General features: G+C 36.8%; 1 protein-coding gene across 1 annotated transcript in view; it reads left to right on the top strand.

Annotated features, from left to right (window-relative positions):
- Positions 1–26,217, top strand: part of LOC128700094 (protein argonaute-2) — a 163,840-nt gene that overhangs the window by 120,744 nt on the left and 16,879 nt on the right. Inside the window, exon 9 of the mRNA XM_070086882.1 lies at positions 13,697–13,814. Within this exon, the coding sequence (XP_069942983.1) occupies positions 13,697–13,814 (118 nt within the window). The remainder of the gene's footprint in view (positions 1–13,696; positions 13,815–26,217) is intronic.

Raw genomic sequence — 26,217 nt, 5'->3', positions numbered from 1 at the left:
ATAACTGTGGTGTAAAGCAACCCTCTGGCAAGACAGTGATGGAGTGAATGATGGTGAAAGTTTTTAATTTTCGGGCCACCCTGCCTTGGTGGGAATCGGCCAGTGTGTTAATATATATATATATATATATATATATATATATATATATATATATATATATATATATATATATATATATATATATATATATATATATATATATATATATATATATATATATATATATATATATATATATATATATATATACATATATATATACATATATATATATATATATATATATATATATATATATATATATATATATATATATATATATATATATATATATATATATATATATATATATATATATATATATATATATATATATACCACCTCTAGAACTGTAGTAGGGACCCTCATCCTCAGAGAAAAGAATAAACTTGCTTCAGGGAAAATTCAAGGTTCTCGCTGAAGCTGTTTGAGAATTTTCTCCTATCACCCCCTATATTTAATTTACATTTTATTTAAAGACAAAATACATTGACAAAACATTCACAAAAGTACAATAGAAAGTAAAACAACATAGGTAACTCGGAGCTACATCTCGAATACTTCGTCCAGCTCCCAGGCGGTGGGCCGCGTGCCCAGAATGCTGCAGGCATTTCCTCTCTGGATCGCAACACTGAGTCTCTGAAAGAGGAAGCTGGTCGCCCTGTGGTCCTTGGTTTCTATGATGAGCTTTTCACCCAGCTCTTTGAGGAACTTTAGAGCACACTTGCCCCATGCTCCAAGGGTCTCCGACCCTATTGGGATGAAGTTATAGCAAGGGGGAAGGTCTTCATATTTGCGGATCTTCTGGGTCTCCCTGTGGCTGGCAGCTCCACCCCCCAGTTGTTAATGGATAAACTGGAGGGTAGAGAGGGGGCACGAACCACGGCCAATAAACTGACAGACCGACTCTCTATCGCCTCGACTACCCCCGCCTCTAACATGTAGGAATCAGAGGTAATACAAATTATATTCCATCAGTGACACTAACTGTAACCAAACTGAATCTAATACAGTATTAGTTCCGATTTTTTCCCGAAAAGCGCAAGGTGATGAGGGAAACAAAAAATTTAGGAAGTTGAAGATTTGATATGAGATTGGAAGGAACTGCTATGGAGGAAGTGAATATGTTCAGACAATTGAGAGTGGACTTGGCAGCAGATGGATCCATGAAAAACGAGGGGGAACCAAAGAATTGTTGAGGGTATGAAAGGTGAGTTGGTCGATGCATGCAGGGGATGAGATGAAAAGCTGTAAGCCTTCTCACTGAAAGCTGGTTGCCTTGGATCAACGTCTAGCATTGTGCTAGGCGCCAAGGTATTGTCCAGTGTGGTGAGAATGGTATAGTACTGTGTACCTTGTTCCAAGGTTCGTAGGTTCAAGTCTCCTGCCTTTGTGGGAATCGGCCAGAGTGTTAATAATAATAATAATATATATATAAATATACATATATATATATATATATATATATATATATATATATATATATATATATATATATATATATATATATATATATATATATATATTATATATGCAAAAAGATCACAGTAAACAGGTGATTTCAAAATATGCAAAACAACCACTCTGAAAGAATAGAGAAATTCCAAGCGCTTTCGTGACTACTCACATTATCAAGGAACTATGAAAGTAAAGCATCCAAGGAAGCTATATAAGGGGTCCGGCCAGCACCTCACTATCAGATCCCACAACGGTTAAACACGTGACGCGCGGCGACCCAACTTGGATAGGTCCCTTGCACAACTCACCCCCAAGCTTTTCTACCCAAGAAAATTTAAAAATTATTATTTGTCCAGTGTATTATTAAATTCTTCCCAAATTCTATTAATTATAAATGGATCTAATTTATATAAACCAAAGGAAATATTCATATTATTGTCAAAACTGCTTTTTATGAAACAAGATTCAATTATATTCCTGTCGACCATGGACTTGCTTGATACTATTTTCTCAACTTTTTGAAAATCAATTGGATGGTTAAAATCTCTTACATGAATAAATAGAGCATTGGAATCTTGTCCAGTTCTAATGCTATATTCATGTTGTTTTAATCTTAGTTCGAGATTTTTACCAGTTTGACCGTAATAAACTTTATCGCAAATTTTACAAGGAATCTTATAGAAACATCCATCAGCATTTTGGGGGGAATTCTTTATCAAAAGTTTTTTCACTGTATCAAGATTTTTGAATACAACTTTAATATTAAAAGTCTTAAGAAGAGAAGGAATATCAACCAAGTTTTCATGGTAAGGGAGAACCAACATATTTTTATATGAATAAGGCTGGTTGTCCCTTTTTGGATTATAAAAAGTGTTTCTAGCAACTTAAAAGATTTATCAATTACATTTCTTGGGTATTTTAAATCATTACCTATTTCATAAATTTTGGATATTTCCTCATCTATGAACTCAGGACTACAAATTCGTAAAGCTCTCAAAAACATTGATGAGAAAACAGACAGTTTTGATAAAGAATTCCCCCCAAAATGCTGATGGATGTGTCTATAAGATTCCTTGTAAAATTTGCGATAAAGTTTATTACGGTCAAACTGGTAAAAATCTCGAACTAAGATTAAAACAACATAAATATAGCATTAGAACTGGACAAGATTCCAATGCTCTATTTATTCATGTAAGAGATTTTAACCATCCAATTGATTTTCAAAAAGTTGAGAAAGTAGTATCAAGCAAGTCCATGGTCGACAGGAATATAATTGAATCTTGTTTCATAAAAAGCAGTTTTGACAATAATATGAATATTTCCTTTGGTTTATATAAATTAGATCCATTTATAATTAATAGAATTTGGGAAGAATTTAATAATACACTGGACAAATAATAATTTTTAAATTTTCTTGGGTAGAATAGCTTGGGGGTGAGTTGTGCAAGGGACCTATCCAAGTTGGGTCGCCGCGCGTCACGTGTTTAACCGTTGTGGGATCTGATAGTGAGGTGCTGGCCGGACCCCTTATATAGCTTCCTTGGATGCTTTACTTTCATAGTTCCTTGATAATGTGAGTAGTCACGAAAGCGCTTGGAATTTCTCTATTCTTTCAGAGTGGTTGTTTTGCATATATATATATATATATATATATATATATATATATATATATATATATATATATATATATATATATATATATATATATATATATATATATATATATATATATATATATATATATATATATATATATATATATATATATATATATATATATATATATATATATATATATACATATATATATATATATGCAGGACAACCACAGGGGATGGAAATCTTTAGCTCAAGTTCTTTCACACTTCCCAGTGCGTCATCAGGAGCTGTGCAATGTTGCAAGGGAGCAACCAAACCAGGGAGAGATGTCTCAGAGTAGCGCAAGTGTCACCAGCCATGGGTCAGTGGTCAGTGCCAACCCAACCCTACCATCATTCCCCTACTCCTCATATGGTGTAGGAGGGTTTTTGAGTTGTTAAGTATGGAATTATTAGATATAAAAAGCTACCCCTAAGCTTTTTCTAATTGTTTATAACAGGTCATGTGGTTGGAGAAAATAAGTTTCTCGTTAGACACTCTAGACATAAATTGCTATTATTCTGTGTGACCTTTTCAAATAATGAAAGAAAGGAATACAATGTGCTCTTTGTCCGTTTAAATGTCCTGCTCTGAGGTACTAGAATGTTCTACCCATGTACTCAGAATGTTCTACCCATGTACTCAGAATGTTCTACCTATGTACTCAGAATGTTCTACCTATGTACTCAGAATGTTCTACCCATGTACTCAGAATGATCTACCCATGTATCAGAATGTACTGTACTCAGAATGTTCTACCCATGTACTCAGAATGATCTACCCATGTACTCAGAATACCTTCTAGAATGTTCTACCCATGTACTCAGAATGATCTACCCATGTACTCAGAATGTTCTACCCATGTATATGTACTCAGAATGTTCTACCCATGTACTCAGAATATTCTACCCATGTACTCAGAATGTTCTACCCATGTACTCAGAATGTTCTACCCATGTACTCAGAATGTTCTACCCATGTACTCAGAATGTTCTACCCATGTACTCAGAATGTTCTACCCATGTACTCAGAATGATCTACCCATGTACTCAGAATGTTCTACCCATGTATATGTACTCAGAATGTTCTACCCATGTACTCAGAATGTTCTACCCATGTACTCAGAATGTTCTACCCATGTACTCAGAATGTTCTACCCATGTACTCAGAATGTTCTACCCATGTACTCAGAATGTTCTACCCATGTACTCAGAATGTTCTACCCATGTACTCAGAATGTTCTACCCATGTACTCAGAAGTATCTCTTCCTAAATATTGTCTACTATTTTCTCAGTGGCTGTTAATATGTCTATGATCTAAATTTTACTAATATCCTTTAACCTCTCGTTACGTTATCTCGTTATCTTGTGTGTTTGCCACTGTATGGTACATTAACAGCTACAGGCGTTATATAACCATCACAACTGACGAGGTTTGAAGTTTTGGTGCGTAGACACTGGTCGGGCGTCACCAATCCATCAACCCACCTGGCATGATGAACAATCCTGTGATTTTGTTTAGCATTGTTGTTTAAGACTGTGTACAATGGACTCGAGCTTGTATAACCCATAATTTGAGTTGTATACTGTATTCCTTTCATGTTTCAAGAGGGAAGATTCAGTTACGTTTCTTTCCATGACAGAACTGTTTGGTACTATAACCTGGGCAGCATCCCACCCCAGTGGGTGATTACATGCACTAACGTGGTTAAAAATAGCATTCGACTCCTGCCCTGACTGAGTATTTATGCTGGGCAATTCTGGTTTCCAGAAATTTACATGTTTGACTGATATATGAGAGAGGACACTGAGTACATGGAACCTTGTAAACCCAACCAACTTTGTTGGAGGGTGTGTTTTTAATCAGCCTTCCTTTCACTGTCCCAGTGTTTTCGAAAGCAAGGTTTGTATTGATCTTTTTTAATGCCTCACGCAGTCTAAGGGTAACCGTGGCCTGTAACATCTATGCTACTCTGAGACCTCTCTCCCTGCTTTGGTTGCTCCCTTGCAACATTGCAAAGCTCCTGATGGCGCACTGAGAAGTGTGAAAGTATTTGAGCTAAAGATTTCGACCCCCCGTGGCTTGTCCTGCATAGTTCAGATCGCCTGTCTGCGATTGTTTGCATATATATATATATATATATATATATATATATATATATATATGTCGTGCCGAATAGGCAGAACTTGCGATCTTGGTTTAAATAGCAAAGCTCATCTTGCCATATAGGACAAGCGAAAATTTGTGTATGCAATAATTTCGCCAAAATCATTCTGAACCTAACGAAAAAAATATATTTCACTATGTTTGTTTAGTATTAAATTATTGTAAACAAATCTAAAATATATTTAGTTGGGTTAGGCTAAAATAAATTGTTCTTGTTATAATAAGGTTAGGTAAGTTTTCTAAGATTCTTTTGGAGCAAAATTAAAAATTTTTACATTAGCAATAATGAAAAAAATAAATCTTTGAACGTATAAGAGAATTTTTTTAGAAACGACTTAATTTTAAATGAGTTCTTGCTAATTGACCAGTTTTACATAATCGGCACGACATATATATATATACATATATCTTTTCTTTCTTTCAACACACCGGCCGTATCCCACCGAGGCGGGGTGGCCCAAAAGGAAAAACGAAAGTTTCTCCTTTTACATTTAGTAATATATACAGGAGAAGAGGTTACTAGCCCCTTGCTCCCGGCATTTTAGTCGCCTCTTACAACACGCATGGCTTACGGAGGAAGAATTCTGTTCCACTTCCCCATGGAGATAAGAGGAAATAAACAAGAATAAGAACTAGAAAGAAAATAGAAGAAACCCCAGAGGGGTGTGTATATATGTGCTTGTACATGTATGTGTAGTGTGACCCAAGTGTAAGTAGAAGTAGCAAGACGTACCTGAAATCTTGCATGTTCATGAGACAGAAAAAAGGACACCAGCAATCCTACCATCATGTAAAACAATTACAGGCTTTCGTTTTACACTCACTTGGCAGGACGGTAGTACCTCCCTGGGCGGTTGCTGTCTACCAACCTACTACCTATATATATATATATATATATATATATATATATATATATATATATATATATATATATATATATATATATATATATATATATATATATATATATATATATATATATATATATATATATATATATATATATATATATATATATATATATATATATATATATATATATATATATATATTTATATATATGTCATGCCGAATATGTAAAACTTGCGATCTTGGCTTAAATAGCAACGCTCATCTTGCCACATAGTACAAGTGAAAATTTTTGTATGCAATGATTTCGCAAAAATCATTTTGAAGCTAACGAAAAAAATATATTTCATTGTGTTTGTTAAGTATTAAATTACTGCAAACGAATCTAAAATATAATTAGTTTGATTAGGCTAAAATAAATTGCGCTTCACTCACGAAATCGTAATGACACGATTGCAAACAAATCATACCACGGGCGGGGATAAAACCCGCGATCAGAGAGTCTCAAAACTCAGACCGTTGCGTTAGCCACTGGACCAGCTAGCCACAATAAGATTCATCCAACTAGGTATATTTCTACACCATAGGAAGGTTAGCATAGGGGACTTGAGCTAGAGTTCGTCACGGCCACACTAGCTGGATATTCGTCTGTAAAAACTTGCATTTGTGGTCACAGTGGTGCCTATGCTAACCTTCCTGTGGTGTAGAAATATACCTAGTTGGACGAATCTTATTGTGGCTAGCTGGTCCAGTGGCTAACGCGACGGTCTGGAGTTTTGTAATAATTTAGGGTTAAGAATTAATCTAAGTTTGTCCGAAATGCCTAGCTATGCTAGGTGTTCTAGTGGCCCCTCTGTAATTAGTATTTTATTACATATAAACCACACAATAACCAAAATCTGTAAACCCCGCATTGTAATCCTTATAGAGAATAAACTTTGATTGATTGATATAAGAGAAATTTTTTTGGTGCAATATTATAAACTTTTACTTTTACATTAATGAAAAAATGTATCTTTAAACATATAAGAGAAAATTTTAGAAAGGACTTCATTTGAAATGAGTTCTTGCTAATTGACCAGTTTTACATATTCAGCACGACAGTGTGGTGAGAATGGTATAGCACTGTGTACCTTGTTCCAAGGTTCGTAGGTTCGAGTCTCCTTCGGCCAGAGATCAGTGTTTGTGTATATTTCGCCTGCTCTTGCGAATTCCTTGTACATATATATATATATATATATATATATATATATATATATATATATATATATGAGTCTGGTGCTGTCGCACATCAGGTGTTGCTTTGTTGAGGGATGTGATGGTGAGGTGAGGTGTGGTCTAGACCCTTCATATGCCTTCCTTTGATGTATCGTCTTTATAGTTATTTGATAATGTAAGAATTCACGAAAGCACTTGGAATTTCACTATCCTTTCACAGTGGTTGTTGGGCATATATATATATATATATACATATATATATATATATATATATATATATATATATATATATATATATATATATATATATATATATATATATATATATATATATTTATTAACACACTGGCCGATTCCCACCAAGGCAGGGTGGCCCAAAAAAGAAAAACTTTCACCATCATTCACTCCATCACTGAACTTCCCATCTCCAGGACTCAAGTCCAGCCTCCCGGTTTCCCTGAATCCCTTCATAAATGCTACTTCGTTCACACTCCAACAGCACGTCAAGTATTAAAAACCATGTCTCCATTCACTCCTATCAAACACGCACACGCATGCCTGCTGGAATCCAAGCCCATCGAACACAAACCCTCCTTTACCCCCTCCCTCCAACCTTTTCTTGACCGACCCCTACCCCGCCTTCTTTCCACTACAGATTGATACACTCTTGAAGTCATTCTGTTTCGTTCCATTCTCTCTACATGTCCGAACCACCTCAACAACCCTTCCTCAGCCCTCTGGAGAACAGTTGTGGTAATCCCGCACCTCCTCCTAACTTCCAAACTGCGAATTCTCTGCATTATATTCACACCACACATTGCCCTCAGACATGACATCTCCACTGCCTCCAGCCTTCTCCTCGCTGCAACATTCATCACCCATGCTTCACACCCATATAAGAGCGTTGTTAAAACTGTACTCTCATACATTCCCCTCTTTGCCTCCAAGGACAAAGTTCTTTGTCTCCACAGACTCCTAAGTGCACCGCTCACCCTTTCCCTCTCATCAATTCTATGATTCACCTCATGAATTCACCTCTGACACGTCCACTCCTAAATATCTGAATACATTCACCTCCTCCATACTCTCTCCCTCCAATCTGATATCCAATCTTTCATCACCTAATCTTTTAGTTATCCTCATAACCTTACTCTTTCCTGTGTTCACTTTTAATTTTCTTCTTTTGCACACCCTACCAAATTCATATTATATATTATGCAAATATCGCAAACCAAGCGATACAGGATGCAAAACAACCACGGGTGGAGTAGAATGATAGATCTAGGCCTTTCGTGTTGCAATCAACGCATCATCAGGAGTTTGCCAAATTGCAGAAAAGATTAGAGTGTCCAGCAAATAACGTTCCCAGAGGACCGCCTTTACTGGAGTGAGGGAGGGAGAAAGGAGAGGGTACGGAAGTGACCAGGTACCAGCAGTACCCATAGCCAAAAGGGTGAATATTATAGCATTGGAAAAATCCCACGAACGTTGTTATTGTAATAGCCTAAACGTAATTAACGTTGTAATAATAAAAAATTCGGCCATATTCCAATATATTATCTAAAACTTTAATATTATCAGTGATATAGAAATCAATGACAATTATATCCTACCTGCTTGGGACTACGTGTCCCTTTAAATTACATGAGAAAACGGTACCATATAAAATTATGTAAAGGAGACGGGGCTCATTAAAATAAACTCAATAAAGGGGTAAGACGTCTGTAACAACAGGATAGCCGGCCAAAGGTATTCATCCCACATAATACTAAGGTAAAATCTGGTTCAACTATCAGAAACTGAAGGAAAACAAAAATATAGCCCCTAATTCCTCGGTGTTGCACTACATTTAAGACAGTCTGAAGCATTCGTATAAGAGCCCAATTGTAAACTGTGTACTATTTCATCAACTAAAAACGCATCTAATTTGTACAGCCCATCACTGATATTGTATAATAACTGCCTATCATGCATAGTAATTGCCGATTCTACAATATTCCTTTTAAGCCAGGAGAAACAATGGAAGATGACTCTTGCTTCTCGCTAATTTGCTGGGGTATTACAAGCTCTAATATGGTTGAAAATCGCGTTCGGCTGCTGTGTTATACGTATTGAATAAAGGTGCTGGGACATTCTTACGTCCAGGGACTTTCCAGTTTGTCCCAAATGGGAGAGACTGCAACCATTACAACCAACTCTGTAGACACCATCAACACGTTGTTGGGGTGCATTCTTTATCAGGATGCTTCTAACAGTCTGTGAATTTTTAAATACTGCTTGTATATTAAATCATCTAAGAGCCTTCGGCAGGATAGATAAAATCTCGTTATATGGGAGGACCAACACATTCTTGGTCTCAGGTGTTATCCTAGGTTCTGTTCGATAATAAGTTTTCTTAGCTGCCAGAAAGGCACCTTCTCCTAATTTCCACACTCCGAATTTTCTGCATAATATTTACACCACACATTGCCCTTAGACAGGACATCTCCACTGCCTCCAACCGCCTCCTCGCTACTGCATTCACAACCCAAGCTTCACACCCATATAAGAGTGTTGGTACTACTATACTTTCATACATTCCCTTCTTTGCCTCCCTCCATAGATAACATTTTTTGCCTCCACATATCTCTCAATGCACCCCTCACCTTTTTTCTTCATCAATTCTATGATTAACCTCATCCTTCATAAATCCATCCGCTGACACGTCAACTCCCAAATATCTGGAAACATTCACTTCTTCCAGACTCCTCCTCCCCAATTTGATATCCGATTTTTCTTTATCTAAATCATTTGATACCCTCATCACCTTACTCTTTTCTGTGTTCACTTACAACTTTCTACCTTTACACACACTCCCAAATTCGTCCACTAACCTTTGCAATTTTTCTTTAGAATCTCCCATAAGCACAGTATCATCAGCAAAAAGTAACTGTGTCACTTCCCATTTAATCCCACCCTTTTCCCGAACATCCTAGCATTTACTTCTTTTCCAACCCCATCTATAAATATATTAAACAACCATGGTGACATTACACATCCCTGTCTAAGACCTACTTTTACCGGGAAGTAGTCTCCCTCTCTTCTACACACCCTAACCTGAGCCTCACTATCCTCATAAAAACTCTTTACAGCATTTGGTAACTTACCACCTATTCCAAATACTTGCAACATCTGCCACATTACTCTCCTATCCAATCTATCATATGCCTTTTCTAAATCCATAAATACAAAAAAAACTTCCCTACCTTTATCTAAATACTGTTCACATATATGCTTCAATGTAAACACTTGATCTACACATCCCCTACCCACTCTAAAACCTCCTTGCTCATCCGCAATTCTGCATTCTGTCTTACCTCTAATTCTTTCAATAATATCCCTACCGTTCACTTCTCCTGGTATACCCAGTAAATTTATTTCTCTATAATTTTTACAATCTCTTTTGTCCCCCTTCCCTTTACATAAAGGGACTATACACGCTCTCCACCAATCCCTAGGTACCTTCCCCTCTTTCATACATTTATTAAACAAAAATACCAACCACTCCAACACTATATATCCCCCCCTGCTTTTAACATTTCTGTCATGATCCCGTCAATTCCAGCTGCTTTATCCCCTTTCATTCTACGTAATGCCTCACGCACCTCCACCACACTCACATCCTGCTCTTCTTTACTCCTAAAAGATGGTATACCTCCCTGGCCATTGCATGAAATTACCGCCTCCCTTTCTTCGTCGACATTTAAAAGTTCCTCAAAATATTCTCGCCATCTAACCAATACCTAACATCTCCCCATCTACTAACTCCCCTACTCTGTTTTTAATTGACAAATCCATTCATTCCCTAGGCTTTCTTAACTTGTTTAACTCCAAATTTTTTTCTTATTTTCATAAAAATTTCTTGACAGTTCCTCTCCCACTCTATCATCTGCTCTCCTTTTACACTCTCTCACCACTCTCTTCATCTTTCTTTTACTCTCCATATACTCTACTCTTCTTATATCGCTTCTACTTTGTAAAAACCTCTCATAAGCTAACTTTTTTTCTTTTATCACACCCTTTACTTCATTATTCAACCAATCACTCCTCTTTCCTCCTGCCCCCACCCTCCTATAGCCACAAACTTCTGCTCCACATTCTAATTCTGCATTTTTAAAACTATTCCAAATGTGTTTAGTGTAAATCCCAGCATACACTTTAGAGGTCCATGAATTCATTGGGGTTTACCTAATATTTATGTACACAGAAAGATCACTAGCTTCTGACCTAATATTTTAAAGGACAGTTACTCAGCAATCCTTGTCATAATTACCTTGCACTGGACTTCTTGCTTTCCCGTAACCCGTAGCTAAATTACCCTGCGTTCCCCAAAATACCGCCTACCGACTAATACTAAGGGAGCTTGGGGAGAGACCGAGTATTACTCTGCTGGGATCCCTCTCTTTCTCTGAATATTATGTTGACCACGTCCAAGTTGGGTAGTTTCAAATCTAGGTTGGATAAGTACATGAGTGGGAGGGGTTGGATTTGAGTGGGACTTTCACATCAGAGCTTATTTCTTGGGTGGCATTGAAAATTGGGTTGGGCAAATGTTTTGTTAGTGGGATGAATTGTAAAGGACCTGCCTAGTATGGGCCAGCAGGCCTCCTGCAGTGTTCCTCCTTTTCTTATGTTCTTATGTTCTTATGTTCCAAGCAGGATCACCTTCTCACTTGGCGGCATCTCTGACCAGAAGAACGTACCAGTTTTCTGCAAGCTCCAAGCGCACCTTGCACATTACCTAATATTACATAATATTATGTCTTGGAGTACATTATTAATTCTAATATTATTTACTAACAATTGAAGCCTACCTAAATCATTCTTAAGGCCTACATCTATCAATTAGTATATTAATATCACGATTTCTCATTGTAATCTCACTTAGAGATGTTTGTTAGTGCGCTGTAAGGGCACGATACAACACTCTGGCCATTACTGTGACCGCAACCCTAAAATATTTACATTCGAACCTGACAGTGGAATTTTTGGTACTAATAAATTTCCATAGTAGAATAATAACAATTAAAAAAGTATTTACGTAAATATCATAAAAATTGTCGTCTGAAGTTTTAGTGTGTTCTTAAGGTAGGAGAACACAGTAATCAAGGATGTGTCTTCAAGTGTGAAGATAAGATGTTATCCTTGGTTGACAGTGGTATTCTTGATCTTATATAAATGGAGAAGCTCTTGTCATTGCTAGTTAGTAGAAACACACTTCAGATTGTAAAGGAGGGACGAGAATCAATATTTCCCACTAAATTCTATTGACAGGGATCTAGATCCCAAATTATCCAGTGTCTGCTGCAGAAGACCACACCAGCAGTTGAGCTAGTAAAGAAACAAAGTACTGTATAACATCAAAGAAGGGCAAAGGGTAGTAACTGTATCTCAATACAGATAACCCGATCAAACACAAAACACTAAACAATATTTTTGATGATCACCTTATTTGATCAGGAGAAGAGTAAAGGTGTAGTGATTACCCCAACTCCAAACCAAACCACGTAAGATTAATACTACCAGGGGTAGAAACTGAAAACCTTAGACTAGAAGAAATCTGGCGTTTTTACAGTGGCCTGCTAAGTGGCAGTGTGGACGGCGACTCGCTGTAAGTCTCTGTCGGAATCTGAAATACCATTATCCCAGTTTACCGGCTTTTCCCTCACATAATGTATGTATGTTTACTATGTATATATGATTAACCTCAAGGATCTAATGAACTGTGGCTCATACTTTTACTTTAATCTTAATACTAATTGAATATTGGAGATTTATTTATTACTGTTAGCTTTCAGACCCATCCAATGGATACTTAGTTGTGATCAACCAGGCTCTTAATCCTTGCTAGCAAAAATATAACTATCACAAGAACAAGAGATCACAATGAGATATGCACTAGCTGGAGGCCAATGAATTATTTTTTTTTTTTTGTTGGAACTGTTGCCTAGACAAAGTAATTGAATCATTCTATACAACGTCTCCCTGAAAAATCAGATTGCCATAACATTCCTGACAATCACCAGACAATCTAGGGTAGTATACCGTTACTTATTGGCTCTGGTTACCATATTTACAAATGGCAAATATGACTACATGATTTTGTTTAGTATTTCGTGTGTCGAATAAATACCTATGTACTTGACACATGGACAATTGATACTAAATATTGTTTTTCATGCTTGATATGTTGTGCAAGTTGGTGGAATATATTGTTCACCATTGTTAACAGTTATAAACATGTTTCACCTGTTCTGCTATTTATACCAGAAAACATTTAAATTGCAGATTATTCTGTGATGAGAGTGAGGGTAGGGGCAGATCCAGAAATATTCCTCCTGGAACTACAGTGGATACTGTCATCACTCATCCTTCAGAGAGAGACTTCTATTTATCCTCACATCTAGTAAGCACTTCATTGGCCCCACACACTGACCTACTTTAATACCTATTTATGCAATGCTTTTGCTCATAGTCACCTGGTTATGGCTGCCTATTAATTTTTCAAGAAGGCTTGTGACATGGAACTGTATACCAAATTATATCCGTGACCCGTTCTTGTGGCTGACAGGGCAATATTCCTCTTTTTTTATGTAGATTTTATAGATAAAATCGTTGATGTTGATATCCATTACTACTGTTCTTAAATCTGTTAAAAAAAAAACGAAAAAAAAAAATGGTTCCTGATAGTTGTCTTAAGGTTTCTCTTCATTTGCAGTTTATCATAAAAATAAGCTATTGCCTCACTTAAATATATATATATATATATATATATATATATATATATATATATATATATATATATATATATATATATATATATATATATATATATATATATATATATATATATATATATATATATATATATATATATATATATATATATATATATATATATATATATATGTATATGTATTTAAACGTATTTTCTTAGAACATAAAATCTCCAGATTTTTACTCCTGTTATAAGGATCCTTGAGGCACACACTACGCTTCAGTTCTCCTCTACAGCTTCTTTTTCCAAGCTTCAACCAATAGTGTTTACTGCTAACTTTCATTTCTCTAGAAAGCATTCATTTTGAGTCTAATGTTCCCCTTTTCAGGATCATTGAGATACCCATTTTAACCAAAACTTGGTGAACTACAGAATTCACATCGATATTAGTATGATAATTCTGGCTGTCCTCTCAGTGTCACTGGCTAGGCACTTTCATTGACAACATATGCTCAGTATAAGATCGTATTAATGCCATTACTTTTTTAATTCATTAAAATTACAGCCTATGAACTTTTATGCTATCTATCTTTATTTGCAAGCCAGACCTATCTAAGGTGCACTAACATTCTTCATCAGGATGCAACACACAATAGTCGTCAATACTTAACTACCTATTTACTGATGAGTGAAGAGAGACAGCAAGTGTAAGGAAAATTCTCCAGTATCTCTACCTGCTCCAGGATGGAACCTTGAATCTTTGATTGTAAGAACAGCTATACCACTAAGCTACAGTCCCAAACTTTGAAGTTGCCTTTAAATATTTGGACTGGAAAATACTGAAAACCCTGTTTACAACATATGTTTGACCAAATTGGAATATGCAGCAGCAGTTTAATGATGACCTTGGCGAAAGCAATCACAAATCACTCATTTTTAATTTTAATCCTTTCGCCACCTGTAATTGAGCTCAGGGTCCCTGAAGTAGAGTTATGCGTAAGTTCTAGATGCTTCAAATTTGGGACGAGAAGAATGGTGAGTCTGCAGATGAGAGAATGGGTCTGCGTGGTCAGTGTGTGCAGTATACAAAAAATCTGGGCCCCCGCAGTGCATTGTGAGAACGAATATTTATTACCCATTGTCACCGCGCAACCAGTTTGGATAACCCTCACTCCAAGGCGAATTGAACATCATCTTTTCCAAGTGACAGATCTAACAACGAGGAATATGGAAATCACGAGGAGTTCTATGGAGAGTTAGAGGTATAGGGAAGATGGCGGGAATATTTTGAGGTATTGTTAAATGTTGATGAAGATAGGGAAGCTGTGATTTCGTGTATAGGGCAAGGAGGAATAATATCTTGTAGGAGTGAGAATGAGCCAGTTGTGAGTGTGGGGGAAGTTCGTGATGCAGTGGGTAGAATGAAAGGGGGTAAGGCAGCTGGGATTGATGGGATAAAGATAGAAATGTTAAAAGCAGGTGGGGATATAGTTTTGGAGTGGTTGGTGAAATTATATAATAAATGTATGGAAGAAGGTAAGGTACCTAGCGATTAGCAGAGAGCATGCATAGTTCCTTTGTATAAAGGTAAAGGGGATAAAAGAGAGTGCAGAAATTATAGGGAAAAAAGTCCGTTGAGTATATATATATATACCCAGGATGACTCGAGTATGGAACACATTCGTTCAGCATAATGATGTCAACGAGATAAAGTCAGTTGATCAAATGAAAATGCTGGCCAACAGATGGCTCCAACTACATCCTGTTCCCTACTTGTATGTCTCATAACAATAAAAATGCTTTGAAATGAGCTGATGTAGGTAAGATAAGATAAGATAAGATAAGATAAGATTTCGTTCGGATTTTTAACCCCGGAGGGTTAGCCACCCAGAATAACCCAAGAAAGTCAGTGCGTCATCGAGGACTGTCTAACTTATTTCCATTGGGGTCCTTAATCTTGTCCCCCAGGATGCGACCCACACCAGTCGACTAACACCCAGGTACCTATTTGCTGCTAGGTGAACAGGACAACAGGTGTAAGGAAACGTGTTGGAATGTTTCCACCCGCCGGGAATCGAACCCGGGCCCTCCGTGTGTGAAGCGGGAGCTTTAGCCACCAGGCCAGGAGGTAACAGCTCTTAGCTTGCAAATAAAGTTAGGAATCCTTAACCTGTAAATAGCTTGTCAATAAAGCTAGGGATCCTTAACCTAACCTTGTTAAACCCTGTGTAAAAAAAAAAGTGTATGATAAAGTTATTATTGAAAAAATTAAAAGTAAGATGGAGAGTAGGATAGCAGATGAACAAGGAGGCTTTAGGAAAGGTAGGGAATGTGTAGACTAAGTGTTTACAGTGAAACATATAGGTGAACAGTATTAAGATAAGGGAAAAGAAGTTTTTGTGGCATTTATGGATTTGGAAAAGGCATATGACAGGGTGGATAGGGAGGCAGTGTGGCAGATGTTGCAGGTGTATGGTATAGGAGGTAGGTTACTGAAAGCAATAAAGAGTTTTTACGAGGATAGTGAGGCTCAGGTTAGAGTATGTTGGAGAGAGGGAGATTATTTCCCGGTAAAAGTAGGCCTTAGACAAGGATGTTTGATGTCATCGTGGTTGTTCAATATATTTATAGATAGGGTTGTAAGAGAAGTGAATGCGAGTGTCTTAGCAAGAGGTGTGGAGTTAAAAGATAAAGAATCAAACACACAGTGGGAGTTGTCACAGATGCTCTTTGCTGATGACACTGTGCTTTTGGGAGATTCTGAAGAGAAGTTTCAGAGGTTGGTGGATGAATTTGGTAGGATATGTATAAGAAGAAAATTAAAAGTGAATATAGGAAAGAGTAAGGTTATGAGGATAACAAAAAGATTAGGTGACGAAAGATTGGATATCAGATTGGAGGGAGAGAGCATGGAGGGGGTGAATGTATTCAGATATTTGGTAGTGGACGTGTCAACAGATGGGTCTATGAAGGATGAAGTGAATCATAGAATTGATGAGGGGGAAAAGGGTGAGTGGTGCACTTAGGAATCTGTGGAGACAAAAAACTTTGTCTGTGAAAGCAAAGAGGGGAACGAATGAGGGTATAGTTGTAACAACACTCTTGTATGGGTGTGAAGCATGGGTGATCAATGTTGCAACGAAGAGAAGGGTGGAGGCAGTGGAGATGTCATGTCTCAGGGCAATGTGTGGTGTGAATATAATGCAGAGAATTCGTAGTTTGGAAATTAGGAGAAGGTGTGGGATTACCAAAACTATTACCTAGAAGGGTGAGGTGGGGTTCTTGAGGTGGTTCGGACATATAGAGAGAATGGAACGAAACAGAATGACTTCGAGAGTGTATAAATCTGTAGTAGAGTTAAGGCGGGGTAGGGGTCGGCCTAGGAACAGTTGGAGGGAGGGGGTAAAGGAGGTTTTGTGTGCGAGGGGCTTGGACTTCCAGCAAGCTTGCGTAAGCGTATATGATAGGAGTGAATGGAGACAAATGATTTTTAATACTTGACGTGCTGTTGGAGTGTGAGCAAAGTAACATTTATGAAGGGATTCAAGGAAACTGGCAGGCCGGACTTTAATCCTGGAAATGGGAAGTACAGTGTCTACACTCTGAAGGAGGGGTGTTAATGTTGCAGTTTGATAACTGTAGTGTAAAGCACCCCTCTGGCAAGACAGTGATGGAGTAAATGATGATGAAAGTTTTTCTTTTTCGGGCCACCCTGCCTTGGTGGGAATCGGCCGATGTGTTAATAAAAAAAATATTTTATGATTCTGAACATTTTGCAACAGAAAGTGAAGCTCAGAATGCCGGAAATATCGCTGAAAACCCCGATGACCCACAACAACCATCCACGTCTCGGGCTGGTCCGTCTGAAACACGTCCATCTTAACAATGCCGTAAGCGAAAGTTCATAGTCTCCCATTCCCTGGGTCAGATGTGAGTAATGGTGATGATAGTGATGCACAATATTCACCGGTGAAGCATCAATTTATACGGTTGTGCCATTTTCTATCTTGAGGGGACGGAGTACATCCCCGGACCCATCACCAGCAACAGACAGCGTCAGCCCAGGCTGGGAGCCCTAGCCCACATTCAATACCCTATCGACCCATACCTACCTTCGCTATCCACACACAACCGCCATCTGCACAACCACCACAACCAGCTGTTGACATCCAGCATCCACCACCAAACCACATCTGGGATTGGCAGGAACATGCAAATTTTGCGTCCAATCTCCATCGACATGACGAAACAGTGGAATCATGCCTAAATGTACCCTCGGGAACAATGCCTTTAAACTTGAATTCTCTGAACTAATTTTTCATTAACCCTTAATGGAAATTATTGTTATGGAAACCAACAGATACTTTGAAAAATCATGGCAAACATGTTGGTATAACTACACCGGTGGAAGGAGACAACTATGGCTAAGATGTATCTCTTCTATGTCACAATAATGCATATGGTCACATGTCTATAAGCATAATATTCAATTATACTGGTCCACTGACTGTCTAATTTGTACCCTGACTTTCAGTGATCTTATCCCAGTCAACAGGTTATCCTCCTGTTACGTATACAACACTTCTCAGACAAAACAAGACCTGGTAGAGATGTGTTATACAAGATTAGGGATGTTTTTATGTATCTGAAACAGAAATTCAGTATGCATTTTTATCCCTTCACGAACCTTGTCAATGAAGAGTCTTTGATAATCTTGAAATGGACTGCCGTTCAAGCGGTATATGCCAAGCAAGAAGAAATGCTGTGGCTGATATCAAGCTATTGATATCAGCCACAGCATTTCTGCTGTGTGATTGTGATGCTGATCTTGTATTGGCTCTAACTGTGTACGCAGGAAGCAAAACACTGAAAGATACCAGATAGTTATCGGGTATCTCGGATGATGTGGTGAGAACAATGTTGTAACATGACAGATGTGTCTGAACATGACAGACGTGTGTGGAACACGTAAACTCACGCCCAATGAGCTGCAGGTGTTTCATGCCAATGACATCATGGCATTACAAATGAGATGTGACATTGTTGACATCGATTCACCACTACAGCGAAATGAAAGACACTAGAAGGGTGAATAGAGACACCTCATAAACCTCATTCTGAAACCTACGGTTGTCCTTGACTACATCATCAATGTGCGTTTGGTGGACTAATGTGATATGCAGATTGGATTTGCTGACTGTGTTCGCAAGAGTTATAAGTGGTACATAAACCTTCTTCCATATCATGATAAATGCATGTAACATGTGCCAGTTGAGGACCGGCAACACACCATGGTTTGCCCACTTTTATTTGTCTGTCATCAGGCAAATATGCAAATACCAGGTCGCAACACCTGCAGCACACCCGCTCCACTAAACTGATTACCAAACGCCCTCTCGTTTGAGGAATGGTGATCACTTCCTAAAGACAGTTCCTGTTACAGACAAAAGGAAATGAACTCAGAAGAAATGTTATGTCTGTGCACACAAAACAAGATGCCCACAGAAGTGCAAAGACATGTGTTTTATATGTGAGTGATAGAAAGCCCTGTTGTGTATGACGCCGTGTCTCAAAGAGTTCCCCAGACTACAACAGTTCTAAGAAAATGTCCAGTGCCTATATATATATATATATATATATATATATATATATATATATATATATATATATATATATATATATATATATATATATATATATATATATATATATATATATATATATATATATATATATATATATATATATATATATATGAAAAACAACCACTGTGAAAGAGTAGTGAAATTCCAAGCGCTTTCGTGACTACTCACATTGTCAAGGAACAATTGTTCCTTGACAATGTGATTAGTCACGAAAGCGCTTAGAATTTCACTACTCTTTCACGGTGGTTGTTTTACATATATTAAAAATCACCCGATTACTGTGATCTTATTGCATATATATATATATATATATATATATATATATATATGTCGTGCCGAATATGTAAAACTGGTCAGTTAGCAAGAACTCATTTAAAATTAAGTCCTTTGTAAAATTTTCTTTTATACGTTTAAAGATATATTTTTTTCGTTAATGTTAATGTAAAAAATTTTAATTTTGCTCCAAAAGAATCTTAGAAAACTTACCTAGCCTTATTATAACAAGAGCAATTTATTTTATCCTAACTCAACTAAATATATTTTAGATTTGCTTACAATAATTTAATACTAAACAAACACAATGAAATATATTTTTTTTCGTTAGGTTAAGAATGATTTTGGCGAAATTATTGCATACACAAATTTTCGCTTGTCCTATATGGCAAGATGAGTGTTGCTATTTAAGCCAAGATCGGAAGTTCTGCCTATTCGGAACGACATATATATACGTATATGTATATATATATATATATATATATATATATATATATATATATATATATATATATATATATATATATATATATATATATATATATATATATATATATATATATAAGTAGAACAACCACTGTGAAAAAATAGCGAAATTCCAAGCACTTCTTTCGTGACTTCTCACATCATCAAGTAACTATGAAAATAAAGGTTAACAGGAAGGTATATAAAGACGAGACTACACCTCACTGCCACCCCACAATAACACCTAACTTTCATGATGATGTAGGTAGGTAGTCAGTGATCCGTGAAACACAGCTTATATTCTTCCCAAAAATTTGTCTAATGTACCTTAAATTCTTCCCAAATTTTATTAATTATAATTGAATCCAATTTATATAAACCAAAATAAATATTCATATCTTCAAAACTACTTTTTTATGAAACATGATTCTATTATATTCCTGTCGATCATGGTCTTGCTTCATATAACTTTCTCAGCATTTTGAAAATCAATTGGATGGTTAAAATCTCTCACATTAATAAACAGAGCATTAAAATAATGTCCACTTCCAGTGTTATATTTATGTTGTTTTATCCTAAGTTCAAGACTTTTACCAGTTTGTCCATAATAAACTTTGTCACACAATTGACAAGAAATCTAATGAACCCACAGTTCAACATTTTGGGGGGAATTTTTTTATCAAAAGTTTTTTAACTATATCAAGATTTTTTAAATACAACTTTGATATTAAAATTTTTAAGTAGAGAAGGCATATCAACCAAATTGTCATGGTAAGGGAGAACCAACATATCGTTGGTTTAATAAGGATGGTTGTCCCTTTTTGAATTGTAAAAAGTATTTCTAGCTAATTTAAAGGATATATCAATTACATTTCTTGTGTATTTTAGATCATTAGCTATTTCAACAATTTTTGAGATTTCTTCATCTATGAACTCTGGACTACAAATACGTAAAGTTCTCAAAAACATTGATGAGAAAACCAACAGATTATCTCAATCTTGATAGGAACAGTTATTAGGAAGAAATTAAATTACTAAGAACAGGTGAAAGAGGATTTCCCTTTTCTGAGTGTAAAACTCATCATTAAATACAAGTTTTGAATCAACAATGCAAAGTTTAGTCAGTTTAATGATAGGAGCTGGCAATGGTAAATCGTAATTAAGAAGTTCTTCAGATAAGAAACTTAGCAAATCTTCAGCTGGAACTTTTGTAAACAAGGAAGTAACATAAAAATTAACCATATTGAAATCATATTGAAAATATTTACATTGCTTAATTACTGTGAATTACATTTCAATAAAAACAGTGATTGTGTATGACATAACATTGCCTTTCTGTTAATTATACTGCATTAATTTCCTACACCTGAGTTACAGAACCATATGTATATATATAAACAGTAGAGAAGAATAAGGGTAGATGTAGATAAGAGATCCACATTAAGTATAGTGATGAAGTTTTCACAGTAAATATTTATCACACATTAACCCTTTAACTGTAACGGCGTTGATCTTCACATCTCTGTTAGTGCTCCCAATATTTTGAAAAAGGAAAATGAAGAAAAGAGGATAATTTTCTGTGTAATAAGACAAAAAAAATAGTCAGTACTTAAAGAGATATAAGGCCATGAAGATGGCACTTGATGCTCACCTGACACCAACATGGAGTCCTGCTGACTGCACAAATGTTACCCATATAACTTTATTTTCCTCTTTCTTTTTTAAATTATGTCACTTTTATGTCCTGATAATTACAATTTATAGTAGTTCTTGTGATTTTTATAACCAAATATTAGGTATGAATATGGTACTCAGTCACAAACACACTTGACAGGTGCATATGTTCACCTGTCTCCGTCACATACTATTGTCTAGAAATATATACAAATTATTATTAGGTCCCAGCAATGTTTTTAGGCGTCTGGGAGCACATGACGCTTCTTGAAGCACAGTGTCAGAGTGGCCCTGTGTATACTGATGGTGCAGTCGCTCAACAGTGTTGATGTTACACTGCAACATCAATGAACCTTGGCATATATTTTCTATTTGTTCTAAATATTCCACACATATGCATGATTGTCTCTATCTGACCCCTCAGTCTTATGCCTCATTTCTACAAGGACAGTATAGCACTGACTTTTTTTTGGGGGGGTTATTCTATGTTATTTACACTATGTATGATAATCGTACTCATGTGTACCTGTGCCTAAATAAATTTACTTACTTAGTCCTTGATTATGTTCAAGGGACGCCTCTCGTTCAAGCAGTTACGTTCGCTTGGTACATATTGCTTGAAGGACAAGCGTCCCTTGAACATAATCAAAGACTTAGTAAGTTTATTTAGGCACAGGTATACACAAGTACATTTGTCAAACATAGTGTAAATTACCTAGGATAACCTAAAAAGTCAGAGTGCTATACTGTGCTTGTAGATATGAGGCATAAGCGTGACTGTGTCAAGGAATATACACTTCAGCCACAGTAGTATCTTTCCACTTGTGCAGACGTGACTATTCTGTAGCATGTGTAATATATGTTCGTCTAGCTGACGATCAGGTTCATGAGCGGTTCTCTCTCAGAAAGAGACAGGCATAAACAGAGATAGAGCCAGCCAGAGCTAGCCAGTCAACCTGCAGAACAGGTATTACACATGTTGCAAAATCGTCTTTCTCTTCTAACTCAAGGCATCGGTGATAGGACATTCTGACAGGTTGGCACTAACAGTGACATCAGAAGTGATGTGGCAAAAATGTCACACATGGGTTATAATCGAGGTTTTTGATATTTCCACGACCACTTGTGGTCACATCCATCTCAGAGCCACTAAACTCGGGGTCAACACCATTTTCCTCGAAAAAGTAGTGTTAATACGACATAGCGTTAGTGAATCTTTGTGGTTTGCCATACTGTTTACTCTAGCTGGCGCTCAGTTGAACTGGTGCTCCCACAAGGTGTTAGTGGTTCCATTTTTTTATAATGTTGAGTGTTAAGACCTATTCTATACTGCTTAGGCTTATCATGCCTCTGGTGCCAAATTTGAATGCAGGAAAAAATAGTGCGTTGATCTACGTCATGATATGTCATGAGCGTCTGCAGTAATGGTCTTAAGATAATCATAACTCGAGGGATTGATTTCCTTCATTACATCCTTTTTTATTCTTATTGCCTCATCTGAAGACAGTGGAGGCTCTTTTGATTATTCACCCTATGAAGAAAAGGATTCAATAGCAATGAAATCTTTTATTAGAACAAATGTCACCCAAACATTGGCTTTCTGAAGTATCTGGGGACTCCATTGTTTTTGCGTTATTTTCGACAGTTGTCAGAATCTTATCATTGTCTTCACCAAATTATCTTATATTTGATAAGAGGATATTGAAGTCTTAGTGGCAGATTAGAGAACACAATTTTCAATGAATTTCAGGATTACTCTTGCTAAGTTCAAAAACAATGAAGTGAAACTGCGTATAGAGAGTGTCTCTAAACAATCACCATTGCAAAGCATAAGTGTTGTGAGCCATATGTTTTTTTTTTTCATATTTTTCTTGGCTTTGGTGTCTGATGACTTGCCTAGGAATTTAAACTAAGAGATTATAGAGGTATGGGTGTTTGTGGGAAACAATCAGGCTGCAGCATTAGTGTTAAAAACAGCAGTTATTACCGGGATACCTCAGGAATATGTTTAAAAGACAATAATCAAAATAAAGTTCCTAGTAATGGCAAATCAATTGATCAACAAACAAAGAGAGATAGTAGAGGGCAACAAGTGACTATCTCCCTTAAAGTTTACTATACAAATAGTAGGAGTCTAAGAAATAAGATAGATGAGCTAAGATTACTTGCAAGTGCAGGTAATATAGATATTATTGGTATAACAGAGACCTGGTTCAACCTAAAAGATAGAGAAATGCCTTTTGAATGCAACATACAGGGTTATGAACTATTCCACATTGATAGAGTAAACAGGAAGGGTGGTGGTGTGGCGATGTACGTCAGAGATAATTTAAATTGCTGTCTAAGACATGATATAAGATTAGAAACATCGAACACAGAATCTGTTTGTCTACAGTTTCTCGAGGGTCGTGACAAATTAATTTTGGGTGTGATTTATAGGCCCCCAAACCTTGACAGGGAGTGCAGTAAGCTGTTATGGGACGAAATTCATAAGGCATGTAGATATGAAAATGTTGTGATAATGAGAGATTTTAACTTTAGACAAATTGATTGGAACAATATGACAGGAAATCTTGAGTCTAGTGACTTTCTTGATACGGTTCAGGATTGCTTTTTAGAACAGGTTGTGGCAGAGCCAACTAGAGGAAACACTCTACTTGACTTGGTTCTTGCCAACAAAGATTCACTAATTAATAATCTTGAGGTTAATGATGAGCTTAGGGAAAGTAATCACAAATCACTTAGTTTTAACATATCATGGAATTACCCAGATAACTGCAATCAAATCTGTCCCAGATTTTCGCTTGGCCGACTTCATGGGACTGAAAAATTGCCTGGGTGGGCTAAATTGGGATGTCCTGACTATGGGTCAGGTAGGTGATCTTGGTTGCCAATATGATGTTTTTCAGAGCATAGTTCTAGCTGCCCAGACAACTTTTGTTCTGAATAGGGAAATTAGAGGTGAATCATAGAATTGATGAGGGAAAAAGAGTGAGTGGTGCACTTAAAAGGCAAAGAGGGGAATGTATGAGAGTATAGTTTTACCAACGCTGATTCCAAATTACCAAAACTGTTGTCCAGAGGGCTGAGGATGAGGGAGGGGGTACAGGGGCTTGGATAAATGGTTTTTAATACTTGATTAAAACATTTATGAAGGGATTCAGGGAAACCGGCAGGCCGGACTCCTGGAGATTGGTCAAAAGAGAGGCATTCTGGCAAGACAGTGATAGGCTTTTTCGGGCCACCCTATCGGCCGGTGTGAAATAAAATAAAAAATAAAAAATGATTCCAAATGAGGGGTCATGGGCAGTTAAGAAATCAATATATTAGTTTAAAGAGAGAAATAAAGAAAGGAATAAGAAGAGCAAAAAGAGATTATGTGGCTAAGGTCGCAAGGGATTCAAAGACTAACTCAAAAGGGTTCTTTCAGGTATACAGAACTAAGATTAGGGACAAGATTGGCCCACTTAAGAGTAACTCTGGTAAGATCACTGAGAGTAATAAAGATATGTGTGAAATTCTCAATACCTACTTCCTCTCAGTTTTCACCCAGTAAAATACTAGCGATATTCCTGAAATAATAGATTATGTAGAACAGGATAATAAACTATGTACGATTGCAGTAACTAGTGACATGGTCCTCAGACAAATAGAGAAACTAAAACCTAACAAATCCCCAGACCCTGATGAACTGTTTGCAAGGGTGTTAAAGGAATGTAAAGACGAACTTTGGCTAATCTTTTTAACATATCACTACAAACTGGCATAGTGCCTGATAAGTGGAAAATGGCAAATGTAATACCTATTTACAAGGCAGGTGACAGGTCCTTGGATTCGAGCTATATTATTATTATAATCAAAAAGAAGCGCTAAGCCACAAGGGCTATACAGCGCTGCAGGGTAGGGAAGGAAGCGAGGGTATTGGATGGCAGAAGGGAGGAGGGATGATCAGTAGGTTACAGAAAACAGCGGGGCAGGGGATAGTACGGGGGTAGAGGGTAGCAAGAGATTGAAGTAGAAAGGGCTGAAGGTAT

This window comes from Cherax quadricarinatus, chromosome 20 (genome assembly GCF_038502225.1).
Source record: "Cherax quadricarinatus isolate ZL_2023a chromosome 20, ASM3850222v1, whole genome shotgun sequence".
Lineage (NCBI taxonomy): Eukaryota > Metazoa > Arthropoda > Malacostraca > Decapoda > Parastacidae > Cherax > Cherax quadricarinatus.
Note: the sequence above shows the minus strand (reverse complement) of the source record. Positions and strands in the feature narration are given on the sequence as shown.